The sequence below is a fragment of the Coloeus monedula genome (genome assembly GCF_965178545.1).
Source record: "Coloeus monedula genome assembly, contig: HAP1_SCAFFOLD_165, whole genome shotgun sequence".
NCBI classification, from domain to species: domain Eukaryota; kingdom Metazoa; phylum Chordata; class Aves; order Passeriformes; family Corvidae; genus Coloeus; species Coloeus monedula.
This window is the reverse complement of record NW_028120749.1, coordinates 58,420-74,513: the sequence shown is the minus strand read 5'-3', so window position 1 is coordinate 74,513 and position 16,094 is coordinate 58,420. Positions and strand designations below refer to the sequence as shown.

The window sequence follows — 16,094 nt, the reverse complement described above, 5'->3', positions numbered from 1 at the left end:
TCCTCCTCCTTGTCCTTCTCGTCCTCCTCGTCCTCCTCGTCCTCATCCTCCTCCTCCTCCTCGTCCTCATCCTCGTCATCCTCCTCCTCCTCGTCCTCTTCGTCCTCCTCGTCCTCCTCGTCCTCATTCTGCTCCTCCTCCTCATCCTCCTCCTCCATGGCCTCTTCGTCCTCCTCGTCCTTGTTCTCCTCCTCCTCCTCCTCCTCCTCCTCCTCCTCCTCCTCCTCCATGGCCTCTTCGTCCTCCTCATCCTTGTTCTCCTCATCCTCCTCATCCTCGTTCTCCTCATCCTCCTCCTCCTCCTCCTCCTCCTCCTCCTCCTCATCCTCCTCCTCCTGCTCCTCCTCCTCGTCCTCCTCCCCCTCATCCCCCTTCTTGTCCTCACCCTCATCCTACTCCCCCTCGTCCTCCTCGTCCTCCTCGTCCTCCTCGTCCTCCTCGTCCTCCTCGTCCTCGTCCTCGTCCTCCTCCTCCTCCTCCTTGTCCTCCTCCTCCTCATCCTCCTCCTCCTTCTCCTCCTCCTCCTCCACCTCGGCCTCCTTGGCCTCTTCCTCCTTCTCGTCCTCATTCTCATCATACTCGTTCTCGTAATCCTCCTGGTCCTGGTCCTGGTCCTGGTCCTCGTCCTTGTCCTCGACCTCGTCCTCCTCGTCCTCCTCGTCCTCATCCTCCTCCTCGTCCTCGTCCTCATCCTCCTCCTCCTCGTCCTCATCCTCATCCTCGTCATCCTCGTCCTCCTCGTCCACCTCGTCCTCCTCCTCCTCGTCCTCCTCCTCCTCGTCCTCCTCATCCTCCTCCTCCTCCTCCTCCTCCTCCTCCTCCTCATCCATGGCCTCTTCGTCCTCCTTGTCCTTGTTCTCCTCATCCTCCTGGTCCTCGTTCTCCTCCTCCTCGTCCTCCTCCTCCTCGTCCTCCTCCTCCTGCTCCTCCTCCTCATCCTCCTCCTCGTCATCCTCCCCCTCCTCCTCCTCCTCCTCCTCATCCTCCTCCTCGTCCTCCTCCCCCTCATCCCCCTTCTCGTCCTTACCCTCATCCTACTCCTCCTCGTCCTCCTCCTTTTCTTCCCTTTCTTCATCCTCCTCCTCCTCCTCCTTCTCCTCCTCCTTGTCCTCCTCCTCGTCCTCCTCCTCATCCTCCTCGTCCTCCTCATCCTAGTCCTCGTCCTGGTCCTCCTTGTCCTCGTCCTTGTCCTCGTCCTCCTCCTCCTCCTCGTCCTCCTCTTCCTCTTCCTCGTCCTCGTCCTCATCCTCGTCATCCTCGTCCTCCTCGTCCTCGTCCTTGTCCTCGTCCTCCTTGGCCTCCTTGTCCTCCTCGTCCTCCTCGTCCTCGTCCTCGTCCTTGTCCTCATCCTCGTCCTCGTCCTCCTCCTCTTTGTCCTCCTCGTCCTCATCCTCATCCTCGTCCTCATCCTCATCATCCTCCTCGTCCTCGTCCTCGTCCTCGTCCTCATCCGCATCCTTGTCATCCTCGTCCTTCTCGTCCTCCTCGTCCTCCTCGTCCTCATCCTCCTCCTCCTCCTCGTCCTCATCCTCGTCATCCTCCTCCTCCTCGTCCTCTTCGTCCTCCTCGTCCTCCTCGTCCTCATTCTGCTCCTCCTCCTCATCCTCCTCCTCCATGGCCTCTTCGTCCTCCTCGTCCTCCTTCTCCTCATCCTCCTTGTCCTCATTCTCCTCCTCCTCGTCTTCCTCCTCCGCGTCCTTCTCCTGCTCCTCCTCATCCTCCTCCTCGTCCTCCTCCCCCTCATCCCCCTTCTCGTCCTCACCCTCATCCTACTCCTCCTCGTCCCCCGCCTTTTCTTCGTCGTCCTCCTCCTCGTCGTCCTCCTCCTCCTCATCTTCTTCCTCCTCATCCTCCCCCTCCTCTCCCTCCTCCCCCTTCTCATCCTCATCCTCATCCTACTCTTCCTCATCATCCTCCTCCTCCTCCTCCTCATCCTCTTCGTCATACCTCTCCTCGTCCTCGTTGTCATCCTCATTGTCGTCCCCCTCCTCCTCTTCCTCCTCCTCATCCTCTTCCTCCTCCTCGTCCTTGTCCTCGTTCTCCTCCTTCTGCTCCTTGTCCTCATCCTCCACCTCGTCCTTCTCCTCCTCCTCGTCCTCCTACTCATCCTCTTCCTCTTCCTCCTCCTCGTCGTCCTCCTCATCCTCATCCTCATCCTCCTCCTCGTCCTCCTACTCATCCTCTTCCTCCTCGTCATCCTCCTCGTCCTCATCCTCCTCCTGCTCCTCCTCATCCTCCTCCTCCTCGTCCTCCTCCCCTTCATCCCCCTTCTCATCCTCACCCTCATCCTACTCCTCCTTGTCCCCCTCCTTTTCTTCCTTTTCTTCGTCCTCCTCCTCCTCCTCCTCCCTGTCCTCCCCCTCCTCCCTGTCCTCCTCCTCCTCGTTCTCACCCTCATGCTCGTTATTTTCATCCTCTTCCTCCTCGTCGCACTCCTAATCCTCCTCCTCATCCTCATCCTCCTCCTCCTCATCCTCATCCTCGTCCTCTCTATCCTTCTTCTCCTCCTCCTCCTCGTCCGCCTCTTCCTCCTTGTCCTCCTCCTCATCCTCCTCCTTGTCCTCCTCGTCCTCCCCTTCCTCCCCCTCCTCCCTTTCCTTTTCCTCACCCTCGTCCTAATCGTCCTCGTCCGCGTCCTCCTCGTCCTCCTCCTCGTCCTCCTCCTTGTCCTCTTCGTGCTCGTTATGTTCCTCATTTTCTTCCTCCTCCTCCTTGTCCTCCTCCTCCCCCTCCTCGTCATCCTCATCGTCCTCGTCTTCGTCCTCGTCCTCATCTTCCTCCTCCCCCTTGTCCTCGTCCTCCTTGTCCTCTTCCTCCTCCTCCTCCCCCTCCTCCCCGTCCTCCTCCTCGTCCTCACCCTCATGCTCGTTATTTTCCTCCTCTTCCTCCTCGTCGCATTCCTCATCCTCCTACTCTCCTCCTCCTCCTCGTCCTTATCCTCGTCCTCATCATCCTCCTCCTCCTCCACCTCCTCCTCCTTCATCTCGTCCTCATCCTCCCCCTCCTCCCCCTCCTCACCCTCCTCGTCCTCACCCTCATGTGACTCATCCTCGTCCTCCTTCTCCTCCTCCTCCTCCTTGTCCTCATCCTCTTCCTCCTCTTCCTCGTCCTCCTCATCCTCCTCGTCCTCTTCCTCATCCCCCTCTTCCTCGTCATCCTCCTCTTCCTCCTGCTCGTTCTCCTCCTCTGCCTTGTCATCTCCTCGTTCTCCTCATCCTCCTCGTTGTCTTCTTCTTCCTCGTCCTTGTCGTCATCCTTCTCCTTGTCCTCTTTGTCCTCCTCCTCCTCGTCCTCCTTCTCCTCTTCCTCCCCGTCCCCCTCCTCCTCGTCCTCCTCCTCATCAAAAGAGAAAAATCACCTCAGGTACCTGATTGGAGAAGTCTTGGGATCCCAGCTTGGATATAAAGTGCCTAAACCAGAGATGGAAAGACTCTAGGAGATTCCAGGTGGAGTCTCCAGTGCCCCTTGGACCAGAGAGCTGTTTGCAATCGCAGGGGTAGAAAAGGCAGGATGGGCATTCTGTGGGCGAGCCTCTGGCACCCAACCACCCTCCCAGCGCTGCCCCCTTTTGCTTTGCCATTTTTATTGAGTTCTCAGTACATTTTAAGAACTCATTTCCATATCGGATCTGGGCCATTTATAACAGTTCCAGGGGCCCCGCAGTGTCACAGTGCTCCCTGCACACCCTGAGGCCCCACATCAGCCAGCCCAGGCCATTGCCACGCTCCCAGTCACTCCCAGCATGATCCCAGTGACTCCCAGTCTCTCTCAGCATATCCCAGTTGCCCCCAGCATGCTCCTGGTCACTGCCACTTCCTCCCAGTTGCTTCCAGCATGATTCCAGTTGCCCACAGCCACTCCCAGTCACCCTCAGTGATGTCCCTGTTGCTCCTGGTATATCCCAGTTGCCCCCAACGTGGTCCAAATTGCCCCCAGCATGCTCCTTGTCACTTCCAGTATGATCCAAATCACCCTCAGTGTGATCCTAGTTACCTCCAGCATAGTTCCAGTTGCTCCCAGTTGCCCCTAGTACAGTCCTAGTCACTGCAAGTATGACCTCAGTGGCCCCCAGCACAGACACAGTCACTCCCAGTTGCTCCCAGTTTCTCCCAGCATGCTCATTCCCAGTCACCTCAGTTGCCCCAGCATGGTTCCAGTTGCCCCCAGCATGATCTCATTCATTCCCAGTATATCCCAGTTGCCTCCAGCACACACCCGTCATTCCCAGTTGCTCCCAGTAGCTCCCAGTAGCCCTCAGTGCGGTCCCAGTGGCTCCCAGGATTTCCATGTCTGTGCTCCCAGCGCTGCTCCCAGCCCTGATCTGTGGGGATGGGAATGTCCTGCTCCCTTCCCGGGGCAGGCTCACACCTGAGCCAGGTGTGCAGGGCAGGACCTTGCCCTGAGCCCAAGCCCTGTCCCCCCTGCAGGATCTGCTTCCCATCGGCCTCTTCCTCCTGCGGCCCCAGGCCCAGCTCGATGCTGAACGAAGGGCGCTGGGCCGGGGTCATCCCCCAGCGGGGGCTGCGCACCCCCTCTGCCCCCTCCCCAAATTCCCTCCCGGGGGCAGCAGGGGCTGGCTCAGGAGCCCTGGGGCTCCTGGGGCTCCGTGCTTTCCTTCCTAAGGAAAAGAAAAGTCCTTCTCCTCCAGGCACCCATGGCTATTGGAGAATGGCTAGAGGAGCAGGGACATGGCTCATTGATAGAATTATTGGATCAATAAAAGAACTGCAAGCAGAGGTTTGTGTGAGAAACTAACAGCATGGGAAAAGCACCTGTGTGAAACAGGCCTGGGAACAAAAAGGGAGTTTTGAAGACTTGCAGCTGTGCTGATAAGATGTGCTGACCATGAGAAGGGAGGGTGAACTCTGAATTCTTTAAGCATAACACAGCTAGTAGAATTTTGCCAATGTAGTCTAATTATGTAGAAGCAGAAATGTGCTGTGATAGGTTTAAGCCAATTAAGAGTTAACAAGCTTGTATACTATATAAGTGTCTCTGGATTGCTAATAAACAGAGCTTGCTTGCTTCTATCAACCATATTGGCTGGCCTGCAATTTCTCCTCTCGCCGGAGCCCTCGCAGTCCTTGAACCCTTTTCTAACACATGGCCAAAACTGAGATTCTACCTCCCAAATTCTGTCTATCCAAGGATTGCTCCCAGACAAAAGCTGCCATGCGAGACAGGTCTGGCTGCCTTCGCCCATGGTGGCCACCTCTCATCTTCTCCCAAAACACCTGGGCTTTGTGCTTTTCTTTCATGTGGAAAACCCCCATCCTTCTCAGCTGTTGCTATGACCCAGCCCACTGCTGGGCTGGGGCAGCGAGATGCCGATCAGCCCTGGACCCTGCCATGGATCGAATTTCCCGGGACACAGACTCGCAGGCTGGGTCGATGGGCGGCTCAGAAGCTTAAGCCACATCCCCCCGGGGCTGCGCCCGGCTCCAAACTGCCTTTCCCTGTTCTGGAGAAGTTCCAGTGAACTCGGTTGTTCACTGGTTCTTTGTTGTATCTCCCAGTGGTTCTTGTTGAATTGTATCCTCCCCCCGGGCTTGTAACTCATTGGTTGTTTTCCCCTTTCCCCACGGTTTTCAAACCCCCTCTAAAACTGAGGGAAAAGCCTCTCAGTGGGATCCCAGATTAAGATCATTGCCATGTTCTGGTTGCTAAACTTCTGACAATAAACCTGTTGGAAGCCAGACCAGAACCCTCTCTCTCTTCCTTTATCTCCGAACTAATGTGAACTGATATCATCAGCTCCTGCCGTGTCTCCTCTGCAAAGGAGCCAGCGAGCTCAGCCAGCAGCACTTTTCCTGATGCCAAAGTCGCTTCTGCGACGCACAGAAGTAACGCAGCTGGACTCTCTCTGACCGAGGGCACGCCAGAGCTCGTGCAGCGAGCACAGAACTGCCTTACTCGACAAGGTGCCCATGGCCAAAACTGGGATTCCGCCTCCCAAATTCCCAATATCCAAGGGCTGCTCCCAGACAAACCTGCCAGGACAGACAGATGTGGCTGGCCTTGGCCTCTGGTGGCCGTGTCTCATCTGCCCCTGAAACCCTGGGGCTCGGTGCTGCCCTTCCTCTGGAGACCACTGTGACCCTGCGTGGCCTCGTGGAACCCAGGGGCTGTTGTGACGCTGCAGGGCTGGTGGCACCAAGGGGACCATTGTGACCCTGTGGCATTCCATGGAACCAAGGGGCCACTGTGGCACTGCTGGGCCCAAAGAACCGAGGGGCCTTTGTGACCCTGCAGGGCCCACAGAACCAAAGGAACATGGAACAGCTCTGGCTGCCTTGGGCTCCTGGGGCCACCTGACAGCTCTGGCTGACCTTGGCATGGCCAGAGCTGCTTCTCACCTGCCCTGGAGCGCTGGGGCTCCGTGCTTGTCTTCCTGTGTGTGTTGGTTTGGCACGGCCTGGGTTTTGGTGGGGGGGGGGGGGCCACAGAGGTGGCTTCTGTGAGAAGCTGCTGGAAGCTTCCACCATGTCCGGCAGAGCCGATCCCCGATGGCTCCAAAGATGGACATGGCACTGGCCAAGGCTGGGCCACTGAGAGAGGCTGGTAACGCCTCTGTGATAGCAGATTTCAGAAGGAAATGAAAACAAAGTGGGACACAGTGTTTTTGTAGTCAGAGAAGAGGAGGAGGGGAGAACGTGTGAGGGAAACAACAGGGAGACACCAAGGGCAGTGGAGAAGGAGGGGGAGGAGGAGCTCCAGGAGCCAGAGCTGAGATTCCTCTGCAGGCTGTGGTGAGACCATGGGGGAGCAGCTGTGCCCCTGCAGCCCTGGGGATCCATGGGGGATGCAGAGATCCACCCACAGTCCCTGGGGATCCATGGGGGATGCAGAGATCCACCCGCAGCCCTGGGGATCCATGGGGGATGCAGAGATCCACCCGCAGCCCTGGGGATCCACGGGGGATGCAGAGATCCACCCACAGTCCCTGGGGATCCACGGGGGATGCAGAGATCCACCCGCAGCCCCTGGGGATCCACGGGGCATGCAGAGATCCACCCGCAGCCCCTGGGGATCCCCGGGGGATGCAGAGATCCACCCGCAGCCCTGGGGATCCACGGGGGATGCAGAGATCCACCCGCAGCCCCTGGGGATCCCCGGGGGATGCAGAGATCCACCCGCAGCCCTGGGGGAGGTGCCCGTGCCGGAGCAGACGGATGCCTGCAGGAGGCTGGGATCCAGGGGCAGAGCCGGTGCAGAGGGGCCCTGCTCCCAGGCTGGAGCAGCCTGGCCTTGAAGAACTGACCCCATGGAAGAGTGACCCACGCCACAGCAGTTTTGGGGGGGCTGCTGCTCGTCAGATTGGACCCACGTCAGAGACGCTCACAGAGAACTGTCTCCCGTGGGAAGGGACCCCACGGTCTCACAGGGGAACAGCTCCTCTCCCTGAGCAGTGGGAGAAGCCACAGGAGATGAACTGACCACAATCCCCATTCCCTGTCTCCTGCGCCATCGGTGGGAAGGATGGAGGGGAGGGGGAAGGTGTTTTGAAAGCTCTTCTTTCACTTCTCATTATCCTGCTCTGATTTTGTTATGAATAAATTCACTTGATATCTGTAAGTTGAGCCTGTTTTGCCCAGGACGGTATTGGATGAGGGATCTCTCCTGGTCCTTATCTCAACCCATGAACCCTTTGTTATATTTTCTCTCTCCTGTCCAGCTGTGGACAGGAGTGAGAGAGCAGCTTTGGTGGGTGCCTGGAGTCCAGGCAGCATCAATGCACTACAGACCTGAACAAAAACTCCCTGGGCAATGATTCCCCTGGGATCTAAAGCCCCCACCCCTCACACGACAGCCCCGTCCCACAGAAATGTCAGCCACTGAGCCTCTCGCTCTCCACGGCTTCACTGCTTTGGTGCCCAGTGGTTGCCACGGGGCCACCATGGCCCCTCTGAGCTGGGTTTGGGTGGGGTTTTGGTGGGTCTGCAGTCCCTGTTGTAATGTGGTTGTTCCAGTTCACAGACCACGATCTCTGGGCTGGCCACTCTGGGGATTTACTTTAGGTCACGTTTAAGCTGCAGCTTTGTCCATTCTGTTATTCATGTTCAGGTTGGCAGCTCCAGGACTCGCTGTGATCCACCTGTGACTCACATGCCAGGGCCATAAAATTCTGAAAAACTTCAGCCCAGCAATTCCAGCCACTGCTGTCTACTTTTAAATAACACAAAACTGTCAACCCCTCCTGTGCTCACAGGAGCACCACAGAGCAGGACAGCAGCGCAGCAGCCAGAGCTGAGGACTCCCACAAGGACAGAAGGACAGCGTGGAAGGATAAACAGAGCAGCTCTGAAAGCACCGAGTGCTGCTGCTCCCTGGCCCTGCTGCTGTGCTGGGACTCAGCTTCTCTCCCCCTCTGCACACAGGCACTGCCCTGCCAGATTCAGATGAGGTTTCAAAGGAAGCATTTTTGACCAACAAGTTGCTGCAGGATCCTTTATTTTGCTAAAGTGCACAGAGGAGGTGATTCCTCATTTCCATTGTCTCTGGGTAAAATTCGAGGTGTAAGCAGTGAATTATAAATAGGATGAATGATCCCAGTAATGGGATGATGACGGGATAAATAAAGTTTCCTTGAGCACAACATTATCACAAAATGAAAAAGGAAACCCTGCACACACACAGCCACTATGAAAAACTTGAGCAGACAGGCTGGGCCTGCACTGAGTTACACTGCAGCTGTGGAGAACAAAACCGGCACTTCATTGCTGCTGAAAAAATCCAGTCATCATTTTCCTCAGGGCATCCCTGAGCTCCTGGTTCCTCAGGCTGTAGATGAGGGGGTTCAGGGCTGGAGGCACCACCGAGTACAGAACTGACAGGGCCACATCCAGGGATGGGGATGAGATGGAGGGGGGCTTCAGGTGAGCAAATGCTGAAGTGCTGAGGAACAGAGAGAGCACGGCCAGGTGAGGGAGGCACGTGGAAAAGGCTTTGTGCCGGCCCTGCTCAGAGGGGATCCTCAGCACAGCCCTGAAGATCTGCACACAGGAGAAAACAATGAACACAAAACAGCCAAAGAGCAAATAGACACTGACAGCGATGAGCCCAAGTTCCCTGAGGTGGGATTTGGAGCAGGAGAGCTTGAGGATGTGTGGGATTTCACAGAAGAACTGGCCCAGGGCATTGCCCTGGCACAGGGGCAGGGAAAATGTATTGGCCGTGTGCATGAGAGCGTAGAGTAAGGCACTGGCACAGGCAGCTGCTGCCATGTGGGCACAAGCTCTGCTGCCCAGGAGGGTCCCGTAGTGCAGGGCTTTGCAGATGGACACGTAGCGCTCGTAGCACATGATGGTGAGGAGAAAATACTCTGCTGAGAGGAAGAACAGAAAGAAAAACACCTGAGCAGCACATGCTGAGTAGGAGATGTGGCTGGTGCCCCAGAAGGAATTGTGCACGGCCTTGGGGACAGTGGTGCAGATGGAGCCCAGGTCGGTGAGGGCCAGGCTGAGCAGGAAGAAGAACATGGGGCTGTGCAGGTGCTGGCCGCAGGCTCTGGCGCTGATGATGAGGTCGCTGCCCAGGAGGGCAGCCAGGGAGATGCCCAGGAAGAGGCAGAAGTGCAGGAGCTGCAGCTGCCGCGTGTCTGCCAATGGCAGCAGGAGGAAGGGGCTGATGGAGCTGCTGTTGGACATTGGCTGTGTCTGGCCATGGGCACCTGTTCATGAGGAATGAAACAATGAAGAGTTAGAGGAGATGTCTGTAACTACAACCAAAGCCATTTCCTGTACACCCTTCCCCTGGAACACACACAGACACCCTTTCGTGCTTAAGAGTTCTGAGGTCTTTGTTTTTAAGCTCCCCCCATATCTCTCCTGGTATTCTTTGATATCAGAAATCCTCAGGATTTCTGCTGCCCTCAGGGAGAACAGAGCAACTTTTGCAAGGCAAGATGATGAGTGGAGACGCAGGGGAGGTTCTCTGTCATTCTGACCTGTTCAGAGTTTCTCTGGGCTTTCACTTTTCTCAAATGCAGAATGTTCGCCCTCCCATGTTTCCCTTAAAGATCACCAGGTGCTGCTGGGAGCAGATGGATCCACCACAGACCCCCAAATGTCCGTCCCTCTCTCAAGGTCTCAGCACCACATTCGTAGCCGAGGACACCCCTGGCTCATTTCACCAACCCAACAGCATTTGCACACTTGTAGCATCTCTGCTTTTCTCCTCTCTCTGGGCCTTTCAGATAACACAAAGATGCTTCAGGACACGTTTGCATCCTGGAGGAAACTCCCAGCTTAGAAGGAAACCTCGGGGAGAGAGCCAAGAGTCCCAGAGCTGGCACTGGACGAAGGGAGATTGAGCTGCTGCCCTGGCTGCACTGACAGCCCTGCCCACAGCCGGGCACTGGGGCCAGCGTCACCCTGAGCCAGCTGTGCCCCCTCCCAGAGCCCCCAGGGCCGGGCAGCTGCTCCCAGCCCTGTGCTCTGCAGAGGGAACTGGGCCCAGGGCTGCAGAGCTGCCCCACGGCTCTGCTGCAGCTCTGCCTGCCCAGGAGGGGCTTCACGCCTTGGACCCCCGGCCCTGAGGGCAGAGGCTTGGCTGGGGGGCACAGGAGGGAGGGGGCTTGTTCAGAGGGAGGGGCTGCACTGGAGGGGATCCTGTGGGGATCTCTAAACTCTCCCTGACACGTTGCTGGCTTTGTTTTCTCTCTTTCCCTGATCTCATCTCTGCTTCCTGGGGATTTTCCTCCTGGAGCTGTTTCCCTCTGCCTGATCTCTCCCTGCCAGCACTCACAGACCCCAAATCTCTGTGCACTCTCCTTGGCCCTACAGAAACCTGCCTGTGTGCAGGGCACTGGCTGGGGCAGGTTCTGTTTGCAGCTTGGAGAAAGGACAGCTCAGACTGAGCCTGACGGGTCCAGCCAAGGTGATGCTGGTGCTGTCCATGGGCACAGGAGTGGCTGAAAGCACAGGAGGGATCCCCTGTGCACCTGCTGATCACTGAAAGTAACAGTTCAGATGTCCCAGGGACCTGACAAAATTCATAACACCTTTAATATTTATCCTCCCTCCCCACCATTCTCCAATGGCAGGAAACTGAAAACAAAGTCTCAGGAAATTTCCTCATTTCTATCAAAATCCTTGTATTGGAAATATTCTGGGAGTGATCAGAGACCCTCAGCACGTCAGAGCCTCATGAACATTTCACCTCCCCTGCACTCAAGATGCTCTGAGTTGTACTCACAGAATCCGTAGGCACTGGGATGCTGCAGCTTTAGGAGATCCCTCCAGGAGCTGCAGCTGCCGTGTCCTGCAGCCAGAGGCTTCCTGTGCCAGGGGCTGGGAGTGATTCTCCCGCAGTCACTTCCCAGCCCCTTCCCAGCCCCGGCTGAGTTTAAGCCCTGTGTGCCTCTGTGCTGTGCCCGGGCTGGCTGCAGGCAGTGCCCCAGCCCTGCTGGGCTGTGCCCAGGAGCTGCTCCTGGCCAGAGCTGTCTCTCTGCAGCGCTGCCGCTTGCCAGGAGCTGCCTCTGTGCCAGGAGCCCGGCCCAGCTCAGCAGCACACACACAGCACAAGGACTGGAATGACCCTCTCAGGCCTTGGTGCTGAGGCCCTGAACATCAGTCCCTGACAGGGACTGGCACAAACCTCTCAAGAATTCCAGTCAGAATTGAACTTCAACGTTTCTGGAAGTTTTCATGGGTCCCAGTGAGGGACACGACTGAGAAAGTGTCCTCAGGCTCCAGTCAGAGCAGAGAACTGGAGCCAGGGATGACAGGGGGGGACAAAGAGAAGCCAAGTCTTGGTGCCCTGGGGCACAGCAGTGACTGTGCCACCAAGGGCTGGGAGGAGACACCTTGTCCTGAGGCCCTGGGGCCTCCTGGCACAGCCCCAGCAAGGCTGGGCACTGTCAGCCCCTTGTCCTGCCCTCAGCATCCCCCCACATCCCAGTGGCCTCAGGGATCTGCTGGAAGGAGTCCCTGGGGAGCCTTGGTCAGGAATGGCCCTGGGGGCTCCTCAATGCTCCCAGGGACTGCAGGGTTTTCAAAGGACTTTGGCTTTGGCTTTTGCCTGGGAGTCTCTGAGAGCTTTGTGCAATCCCGGCCTCCAATTCTCTCCTCCAAGGAGTCCATGAGGAGCCTGTGGTGGGCATGGAGCTCAGTGGGACCCATTGATGCCTCAAGACTGTGGAAACCATGTTTTTACTAGAAAATGGACATAATGTGAACCAGCCATTAAACAGAAGAACCAGAGCACGTAAGACAGAAGGACTTGAGCACCTACACAGGGGAAGAGTCCATGGGGAGGTTGTGAGAAAGGAACAAGCAGCACTGGGGAGGATGTGAATGAGGAACAAGCAAAGGAGGAAAAGGATAAGAAAATGCAAACTGAAGGACAGTTGTGACATACACAACAGACAATGTGACACACAGACAAGAGCCAATCACAAAGCATAAAGCAGCGTGTGAAAATAGCCCTTAACCCATAATAATTATGCATAATCACATGTAGGGAAAGCAAGAACTGTATATGAGGGACAGTAGGTCATCAATAAAATGGCTTCTGCCTGATTCACACCGAATCGTGTAGAGTCCATTGTTTCTCTCCGCAGCCACCAGAAGAAACAATTGGACAGAGTAGATGAAATTTTTTAGGGTGTGAAGGTAAAAAATCAGCTCTTCCCAATGAATTTCCAATGTTGATCTGAGTCCCGATGGATGTTCCTACCCCTGCGTTCACCCAGGTGCCTACAGGGATCCAGGAGAACGTGGAGAGCACCAGCCAGGGCTCTTCCCAACCTGGATCACAGGGAATGTGGGTCACCAGGACTCTGCCCAACGTGGGTCCTCTGATGGGAGATGGAGTTGGAGCAGAGGACAAAGCTCTTCCCGCAGTTGGGGCACTCGCAGGGCTTCCCTTAGCGGTGCCTCCGTTGGTGTCTGGTCAAGTGAGAGCTCCTGGAGAAGCTCTTCCCACACTGGGGACACTCGTAGGGCCGGTGTGGATGCGCCAGTGGGTGACGAGGTGGGAGTTTTGTTTGAAGCCCTTCCTGCAGTCGGGGCAGTGGAAGGGCCTCTCATCCGTGTGAATCCGCTGGTGCAGGAGGAGACTGGAGCTGGTGTGAAACCTCTTCCCACACTGGGGACACTCGTAGGGCCTCTCCCCAGTGTGGATCCTCTGGTGGTCAATCAGGCGGCATCTCTGGCTGAAGCTCTTCCCACATTCCCCACACTTGTGGGGCTTCTCCCCATCATGAAGCTGCTCATGAACCACCAGCTCTGACCTCTGGCTGCATCTCCGGCCCCTTCCCGGCACAGGGTGGGTCTTTCCTCCTCAGAGCTCCCTGGGCTGTGCTTGCAGCCCCTCCTCCTGCGGGATCTCCGGGGCTTTTCCTCCCCGTTGGATTCCTGTGCCGTGGAGCCGCTCAAAACGGCCTCTTCCACCAGGTTCTGCTGCGGGGATTTGTCCTCCCTGGGCTCTGTGCTCAGCTCCTTGTCTGGGGAGGAAGGACAAGGAGAGGATGGGATTCGCCTCCGTGCCACAGGGAAGGGGAAGGAGATCCCCCCAGTCTGTCCCCGGCAGGACGGCGTCGGCAGCGGGGTTGTCCTGCAGCCGGGGGCGATGCTGGGCTGGGAGATGGAGCAGGAGAGAGGGGAAAGGGGCACTGACTTCCTCCTCATCTGCCTGGGGCTCCTGGGGCATCTTCCTCTTCCTCGCAGCCTCCTCCTCCATCCACCCAAGGGTTGGGTATGGGAAATCCTGGTTTGGGGAGAAACAAGGGATGAGCACGTTGAGTTTAAGGTCCTTCTGCCCAAGTCCATCTCTAGAAGTCACTGGGCACTGTGTGTCCATAAAAATCTGCTCTGAAAAAGCCTCTCAGGAGTTCCCTGTCTCTGGCCTCTCTGGTTTGGTGTTTGGGGGTTCCCCCCTGTTCCCAGCTGCTGGGGGTCCCTCTTTCATTGGGAGTCTTCCTCTCTACTTGGTCTCCACCCTCCCCAGGCTGCTGGGAATCCAGGAATCCAAAAGCTCCCCCCTTTGGTCTCCCCACTTAGGGATGCTGGGGGTTATGGGATCCCCAGGTCCGTTCTCCCCTTATTCTCTGCTTCGGGGTGCAGGGGGTCCAAGGAGTCCCCCCTCCCCCTCTCCAGGCTGTTGAGGGTCCCGCGAATGGCGGCGCTCCCCCCTCTCTGGGCTCCCCACTTTGGGGCCCTGGGGGTCACAGGGGTTCGCTCCTCCAGACTGCCGGGGCTCCCCTGCTCCCGGTACTGCCCCTCTCTGCTTGTCCCACTCTGGGGGTCCCGAGGTTCCCCCTCCGGCTCTCCCAAGGGGTCCCGCAGCCCCCTGGCTCTGGGCTGGAGGCGGCTCTGCCTGACCCACCAGCATGGGGAGGACCCCACATCCCACCACCCCCCACTGGGGCTCTGCCAGCAGCCACCACAGGGATCCCCCAAAAACACCTCCTGGGGACCCCCCATGTATCCTCCCCCAAGGGGCACCTACGGCTCAGCATTGGACTCCTGCAAGATCCAAACATCCCTCCCACAAACACCGGCCCAGGGACTCCCCAGGATATTTGGGCCAAGCTCCCCCTCCCCATCACCTGTGGGATGGGGGGGTCGATGCTCCTTGGGGTGAGGGGCCTGCAAATTCTGGGACCGCTGGACCCACGAGCTCCCTCCTCTTCCTCCACCTTCTTCTCGTCTTCCTCCATCCATTCTCCTCCTTCTCCCTAATCCCACCTCCTGCTCCTCCTCTCTCCATCCTTTCTCCTGCTTCTTCTTCCCCCCTTCTTCTCTTCCATCCCTCCTCCCCTGTTCCCCAAGCCCCTCCACATCCCACAGGAGGAATGGGAATGGAGCCAGGACAGGTCGGGATGGGCAGTGCAGGACTCTGGGCTGCTCCCACCCCCTGAGGTAACCTGGCCAAGGGAAAAGATGCAAAATTGGTGGGTGGAGATAAGAACTTGGTGTTGCGGTCACCCCTCTGGTCTCATGTCAGGATGAAGAGCGAAGCGGGGGATGCAGAGATTGACGGGAGATCCCAAGGGATTTTAGGGGCAGGATGAGGGCTGCTGCGAGTCCCTTGTTGGGGGTGGGGGGTCAGCCTGGAGACCCCAGAGTGTTCCCAGGGCCCTGGGATGGAGAGCTGTCACCACCTTCTTCTGCTTCAGGTGGTGGTTCTGGAGGGACCTGGGCTCCTTGGGGCTCTTCCTGCAGCCGAGAACTTGTAGGGACCCTCCTCCAGGTGGCTCCTACAGGTGTTCCAGGGGCTTGGGGCTACGGTGAAGCCCTTCCCAGAGTCTGGGCATCCATGGGGGCTCCCCAGTGTGGATCCCCTGGTGTCTGGTGAGGCTCCTATGAAAGCCATTCCTGCCCTCCTGGCCCCTGTAGGGTCTCTCTCCTCTGAGATGGGACCTCTGGACAAAGCTTGGGCAGACACAGGACTTCTCCCCTACTTGGATCCTGTGCTGGGAGATCAGCTCCATGCTCCAGCCAAAGCTCTTCCCACAGAAGATCAGTCCCCTGCAATGATGGCAACTTTGGGGTTCCCCACATCCCTCCCACTCACCTGGAGGTCCCATCTCCCATCTTTCCCCTCCTCCACCCTTTTCCCATCATCCCCCATCTTCATCCACCAACCGACCTCACGAAGGGGAAGGATCCAACTCCCTTTTTCCTCCCTCTCTCCCATCCCCGTCTCCTTTCTCATCTTCCCCCAAAGCCTCCGTGTCCCACGTGCCTGGTTTGGGGCTCTCAGTCCCCTCTCCCACTCAGTTTGGGGAGTCCGATCCCCTTTTCACTGCTCACCCACTCCTTCCAAAGGGTCCCCCCTTTTACCCCCCTCCCCTCACCCCAGAGCTCCTCGCCTGCGGCCGGGGGGGCTCCCAGCACCACCAGTGCCACCAGTGCGGCCCCAGCTGCCCCCACACACCCCATGCCTGCTGGGGTCCCTCCCCTGCCATGTAGCCCTGCGAGATGGGCCCTGGGGAGGAGACACGGGGTCTCCCTGCCCCTGGTCAGCCTCATTCCCCATTGGTTGTTTTGGGTTCCCTGATAACGCCAAGGACCCTCGGGTCCCGTGACTGCAGACTTCCTGAGCTGAGCCCCGGCCATGCGGCTGGAGAAATAAACATCTCTGAAACA

General features: G+C 57.7%; 1 protein-coding gene across 1 annotated transcript; it reads right to left on the bottom strand.

Moving 5' to 3' along the window:
- Nucleotides 1-8,714: 8,714 nt before the first annotated feature.
- Nucleotides 8,715-9,647, bottom strand: LOC309585717 (olfactory receptor 14J1-like; the record flags this gene model as incomplete). The annotated part of the gene is made up of 1 exon (XM_082303613.1): nt 8,715-9,647. The coding sequence occupies one exon, from the start codon at nt 9,645-9,647 to the stop codon at nt 8,715-8,717; it is 933 nt and encodes a 310-aa protein (XP_082159739.1).
- Nucleotides 9,648-16,094: the final 6,447 nt, after the last annotated feature.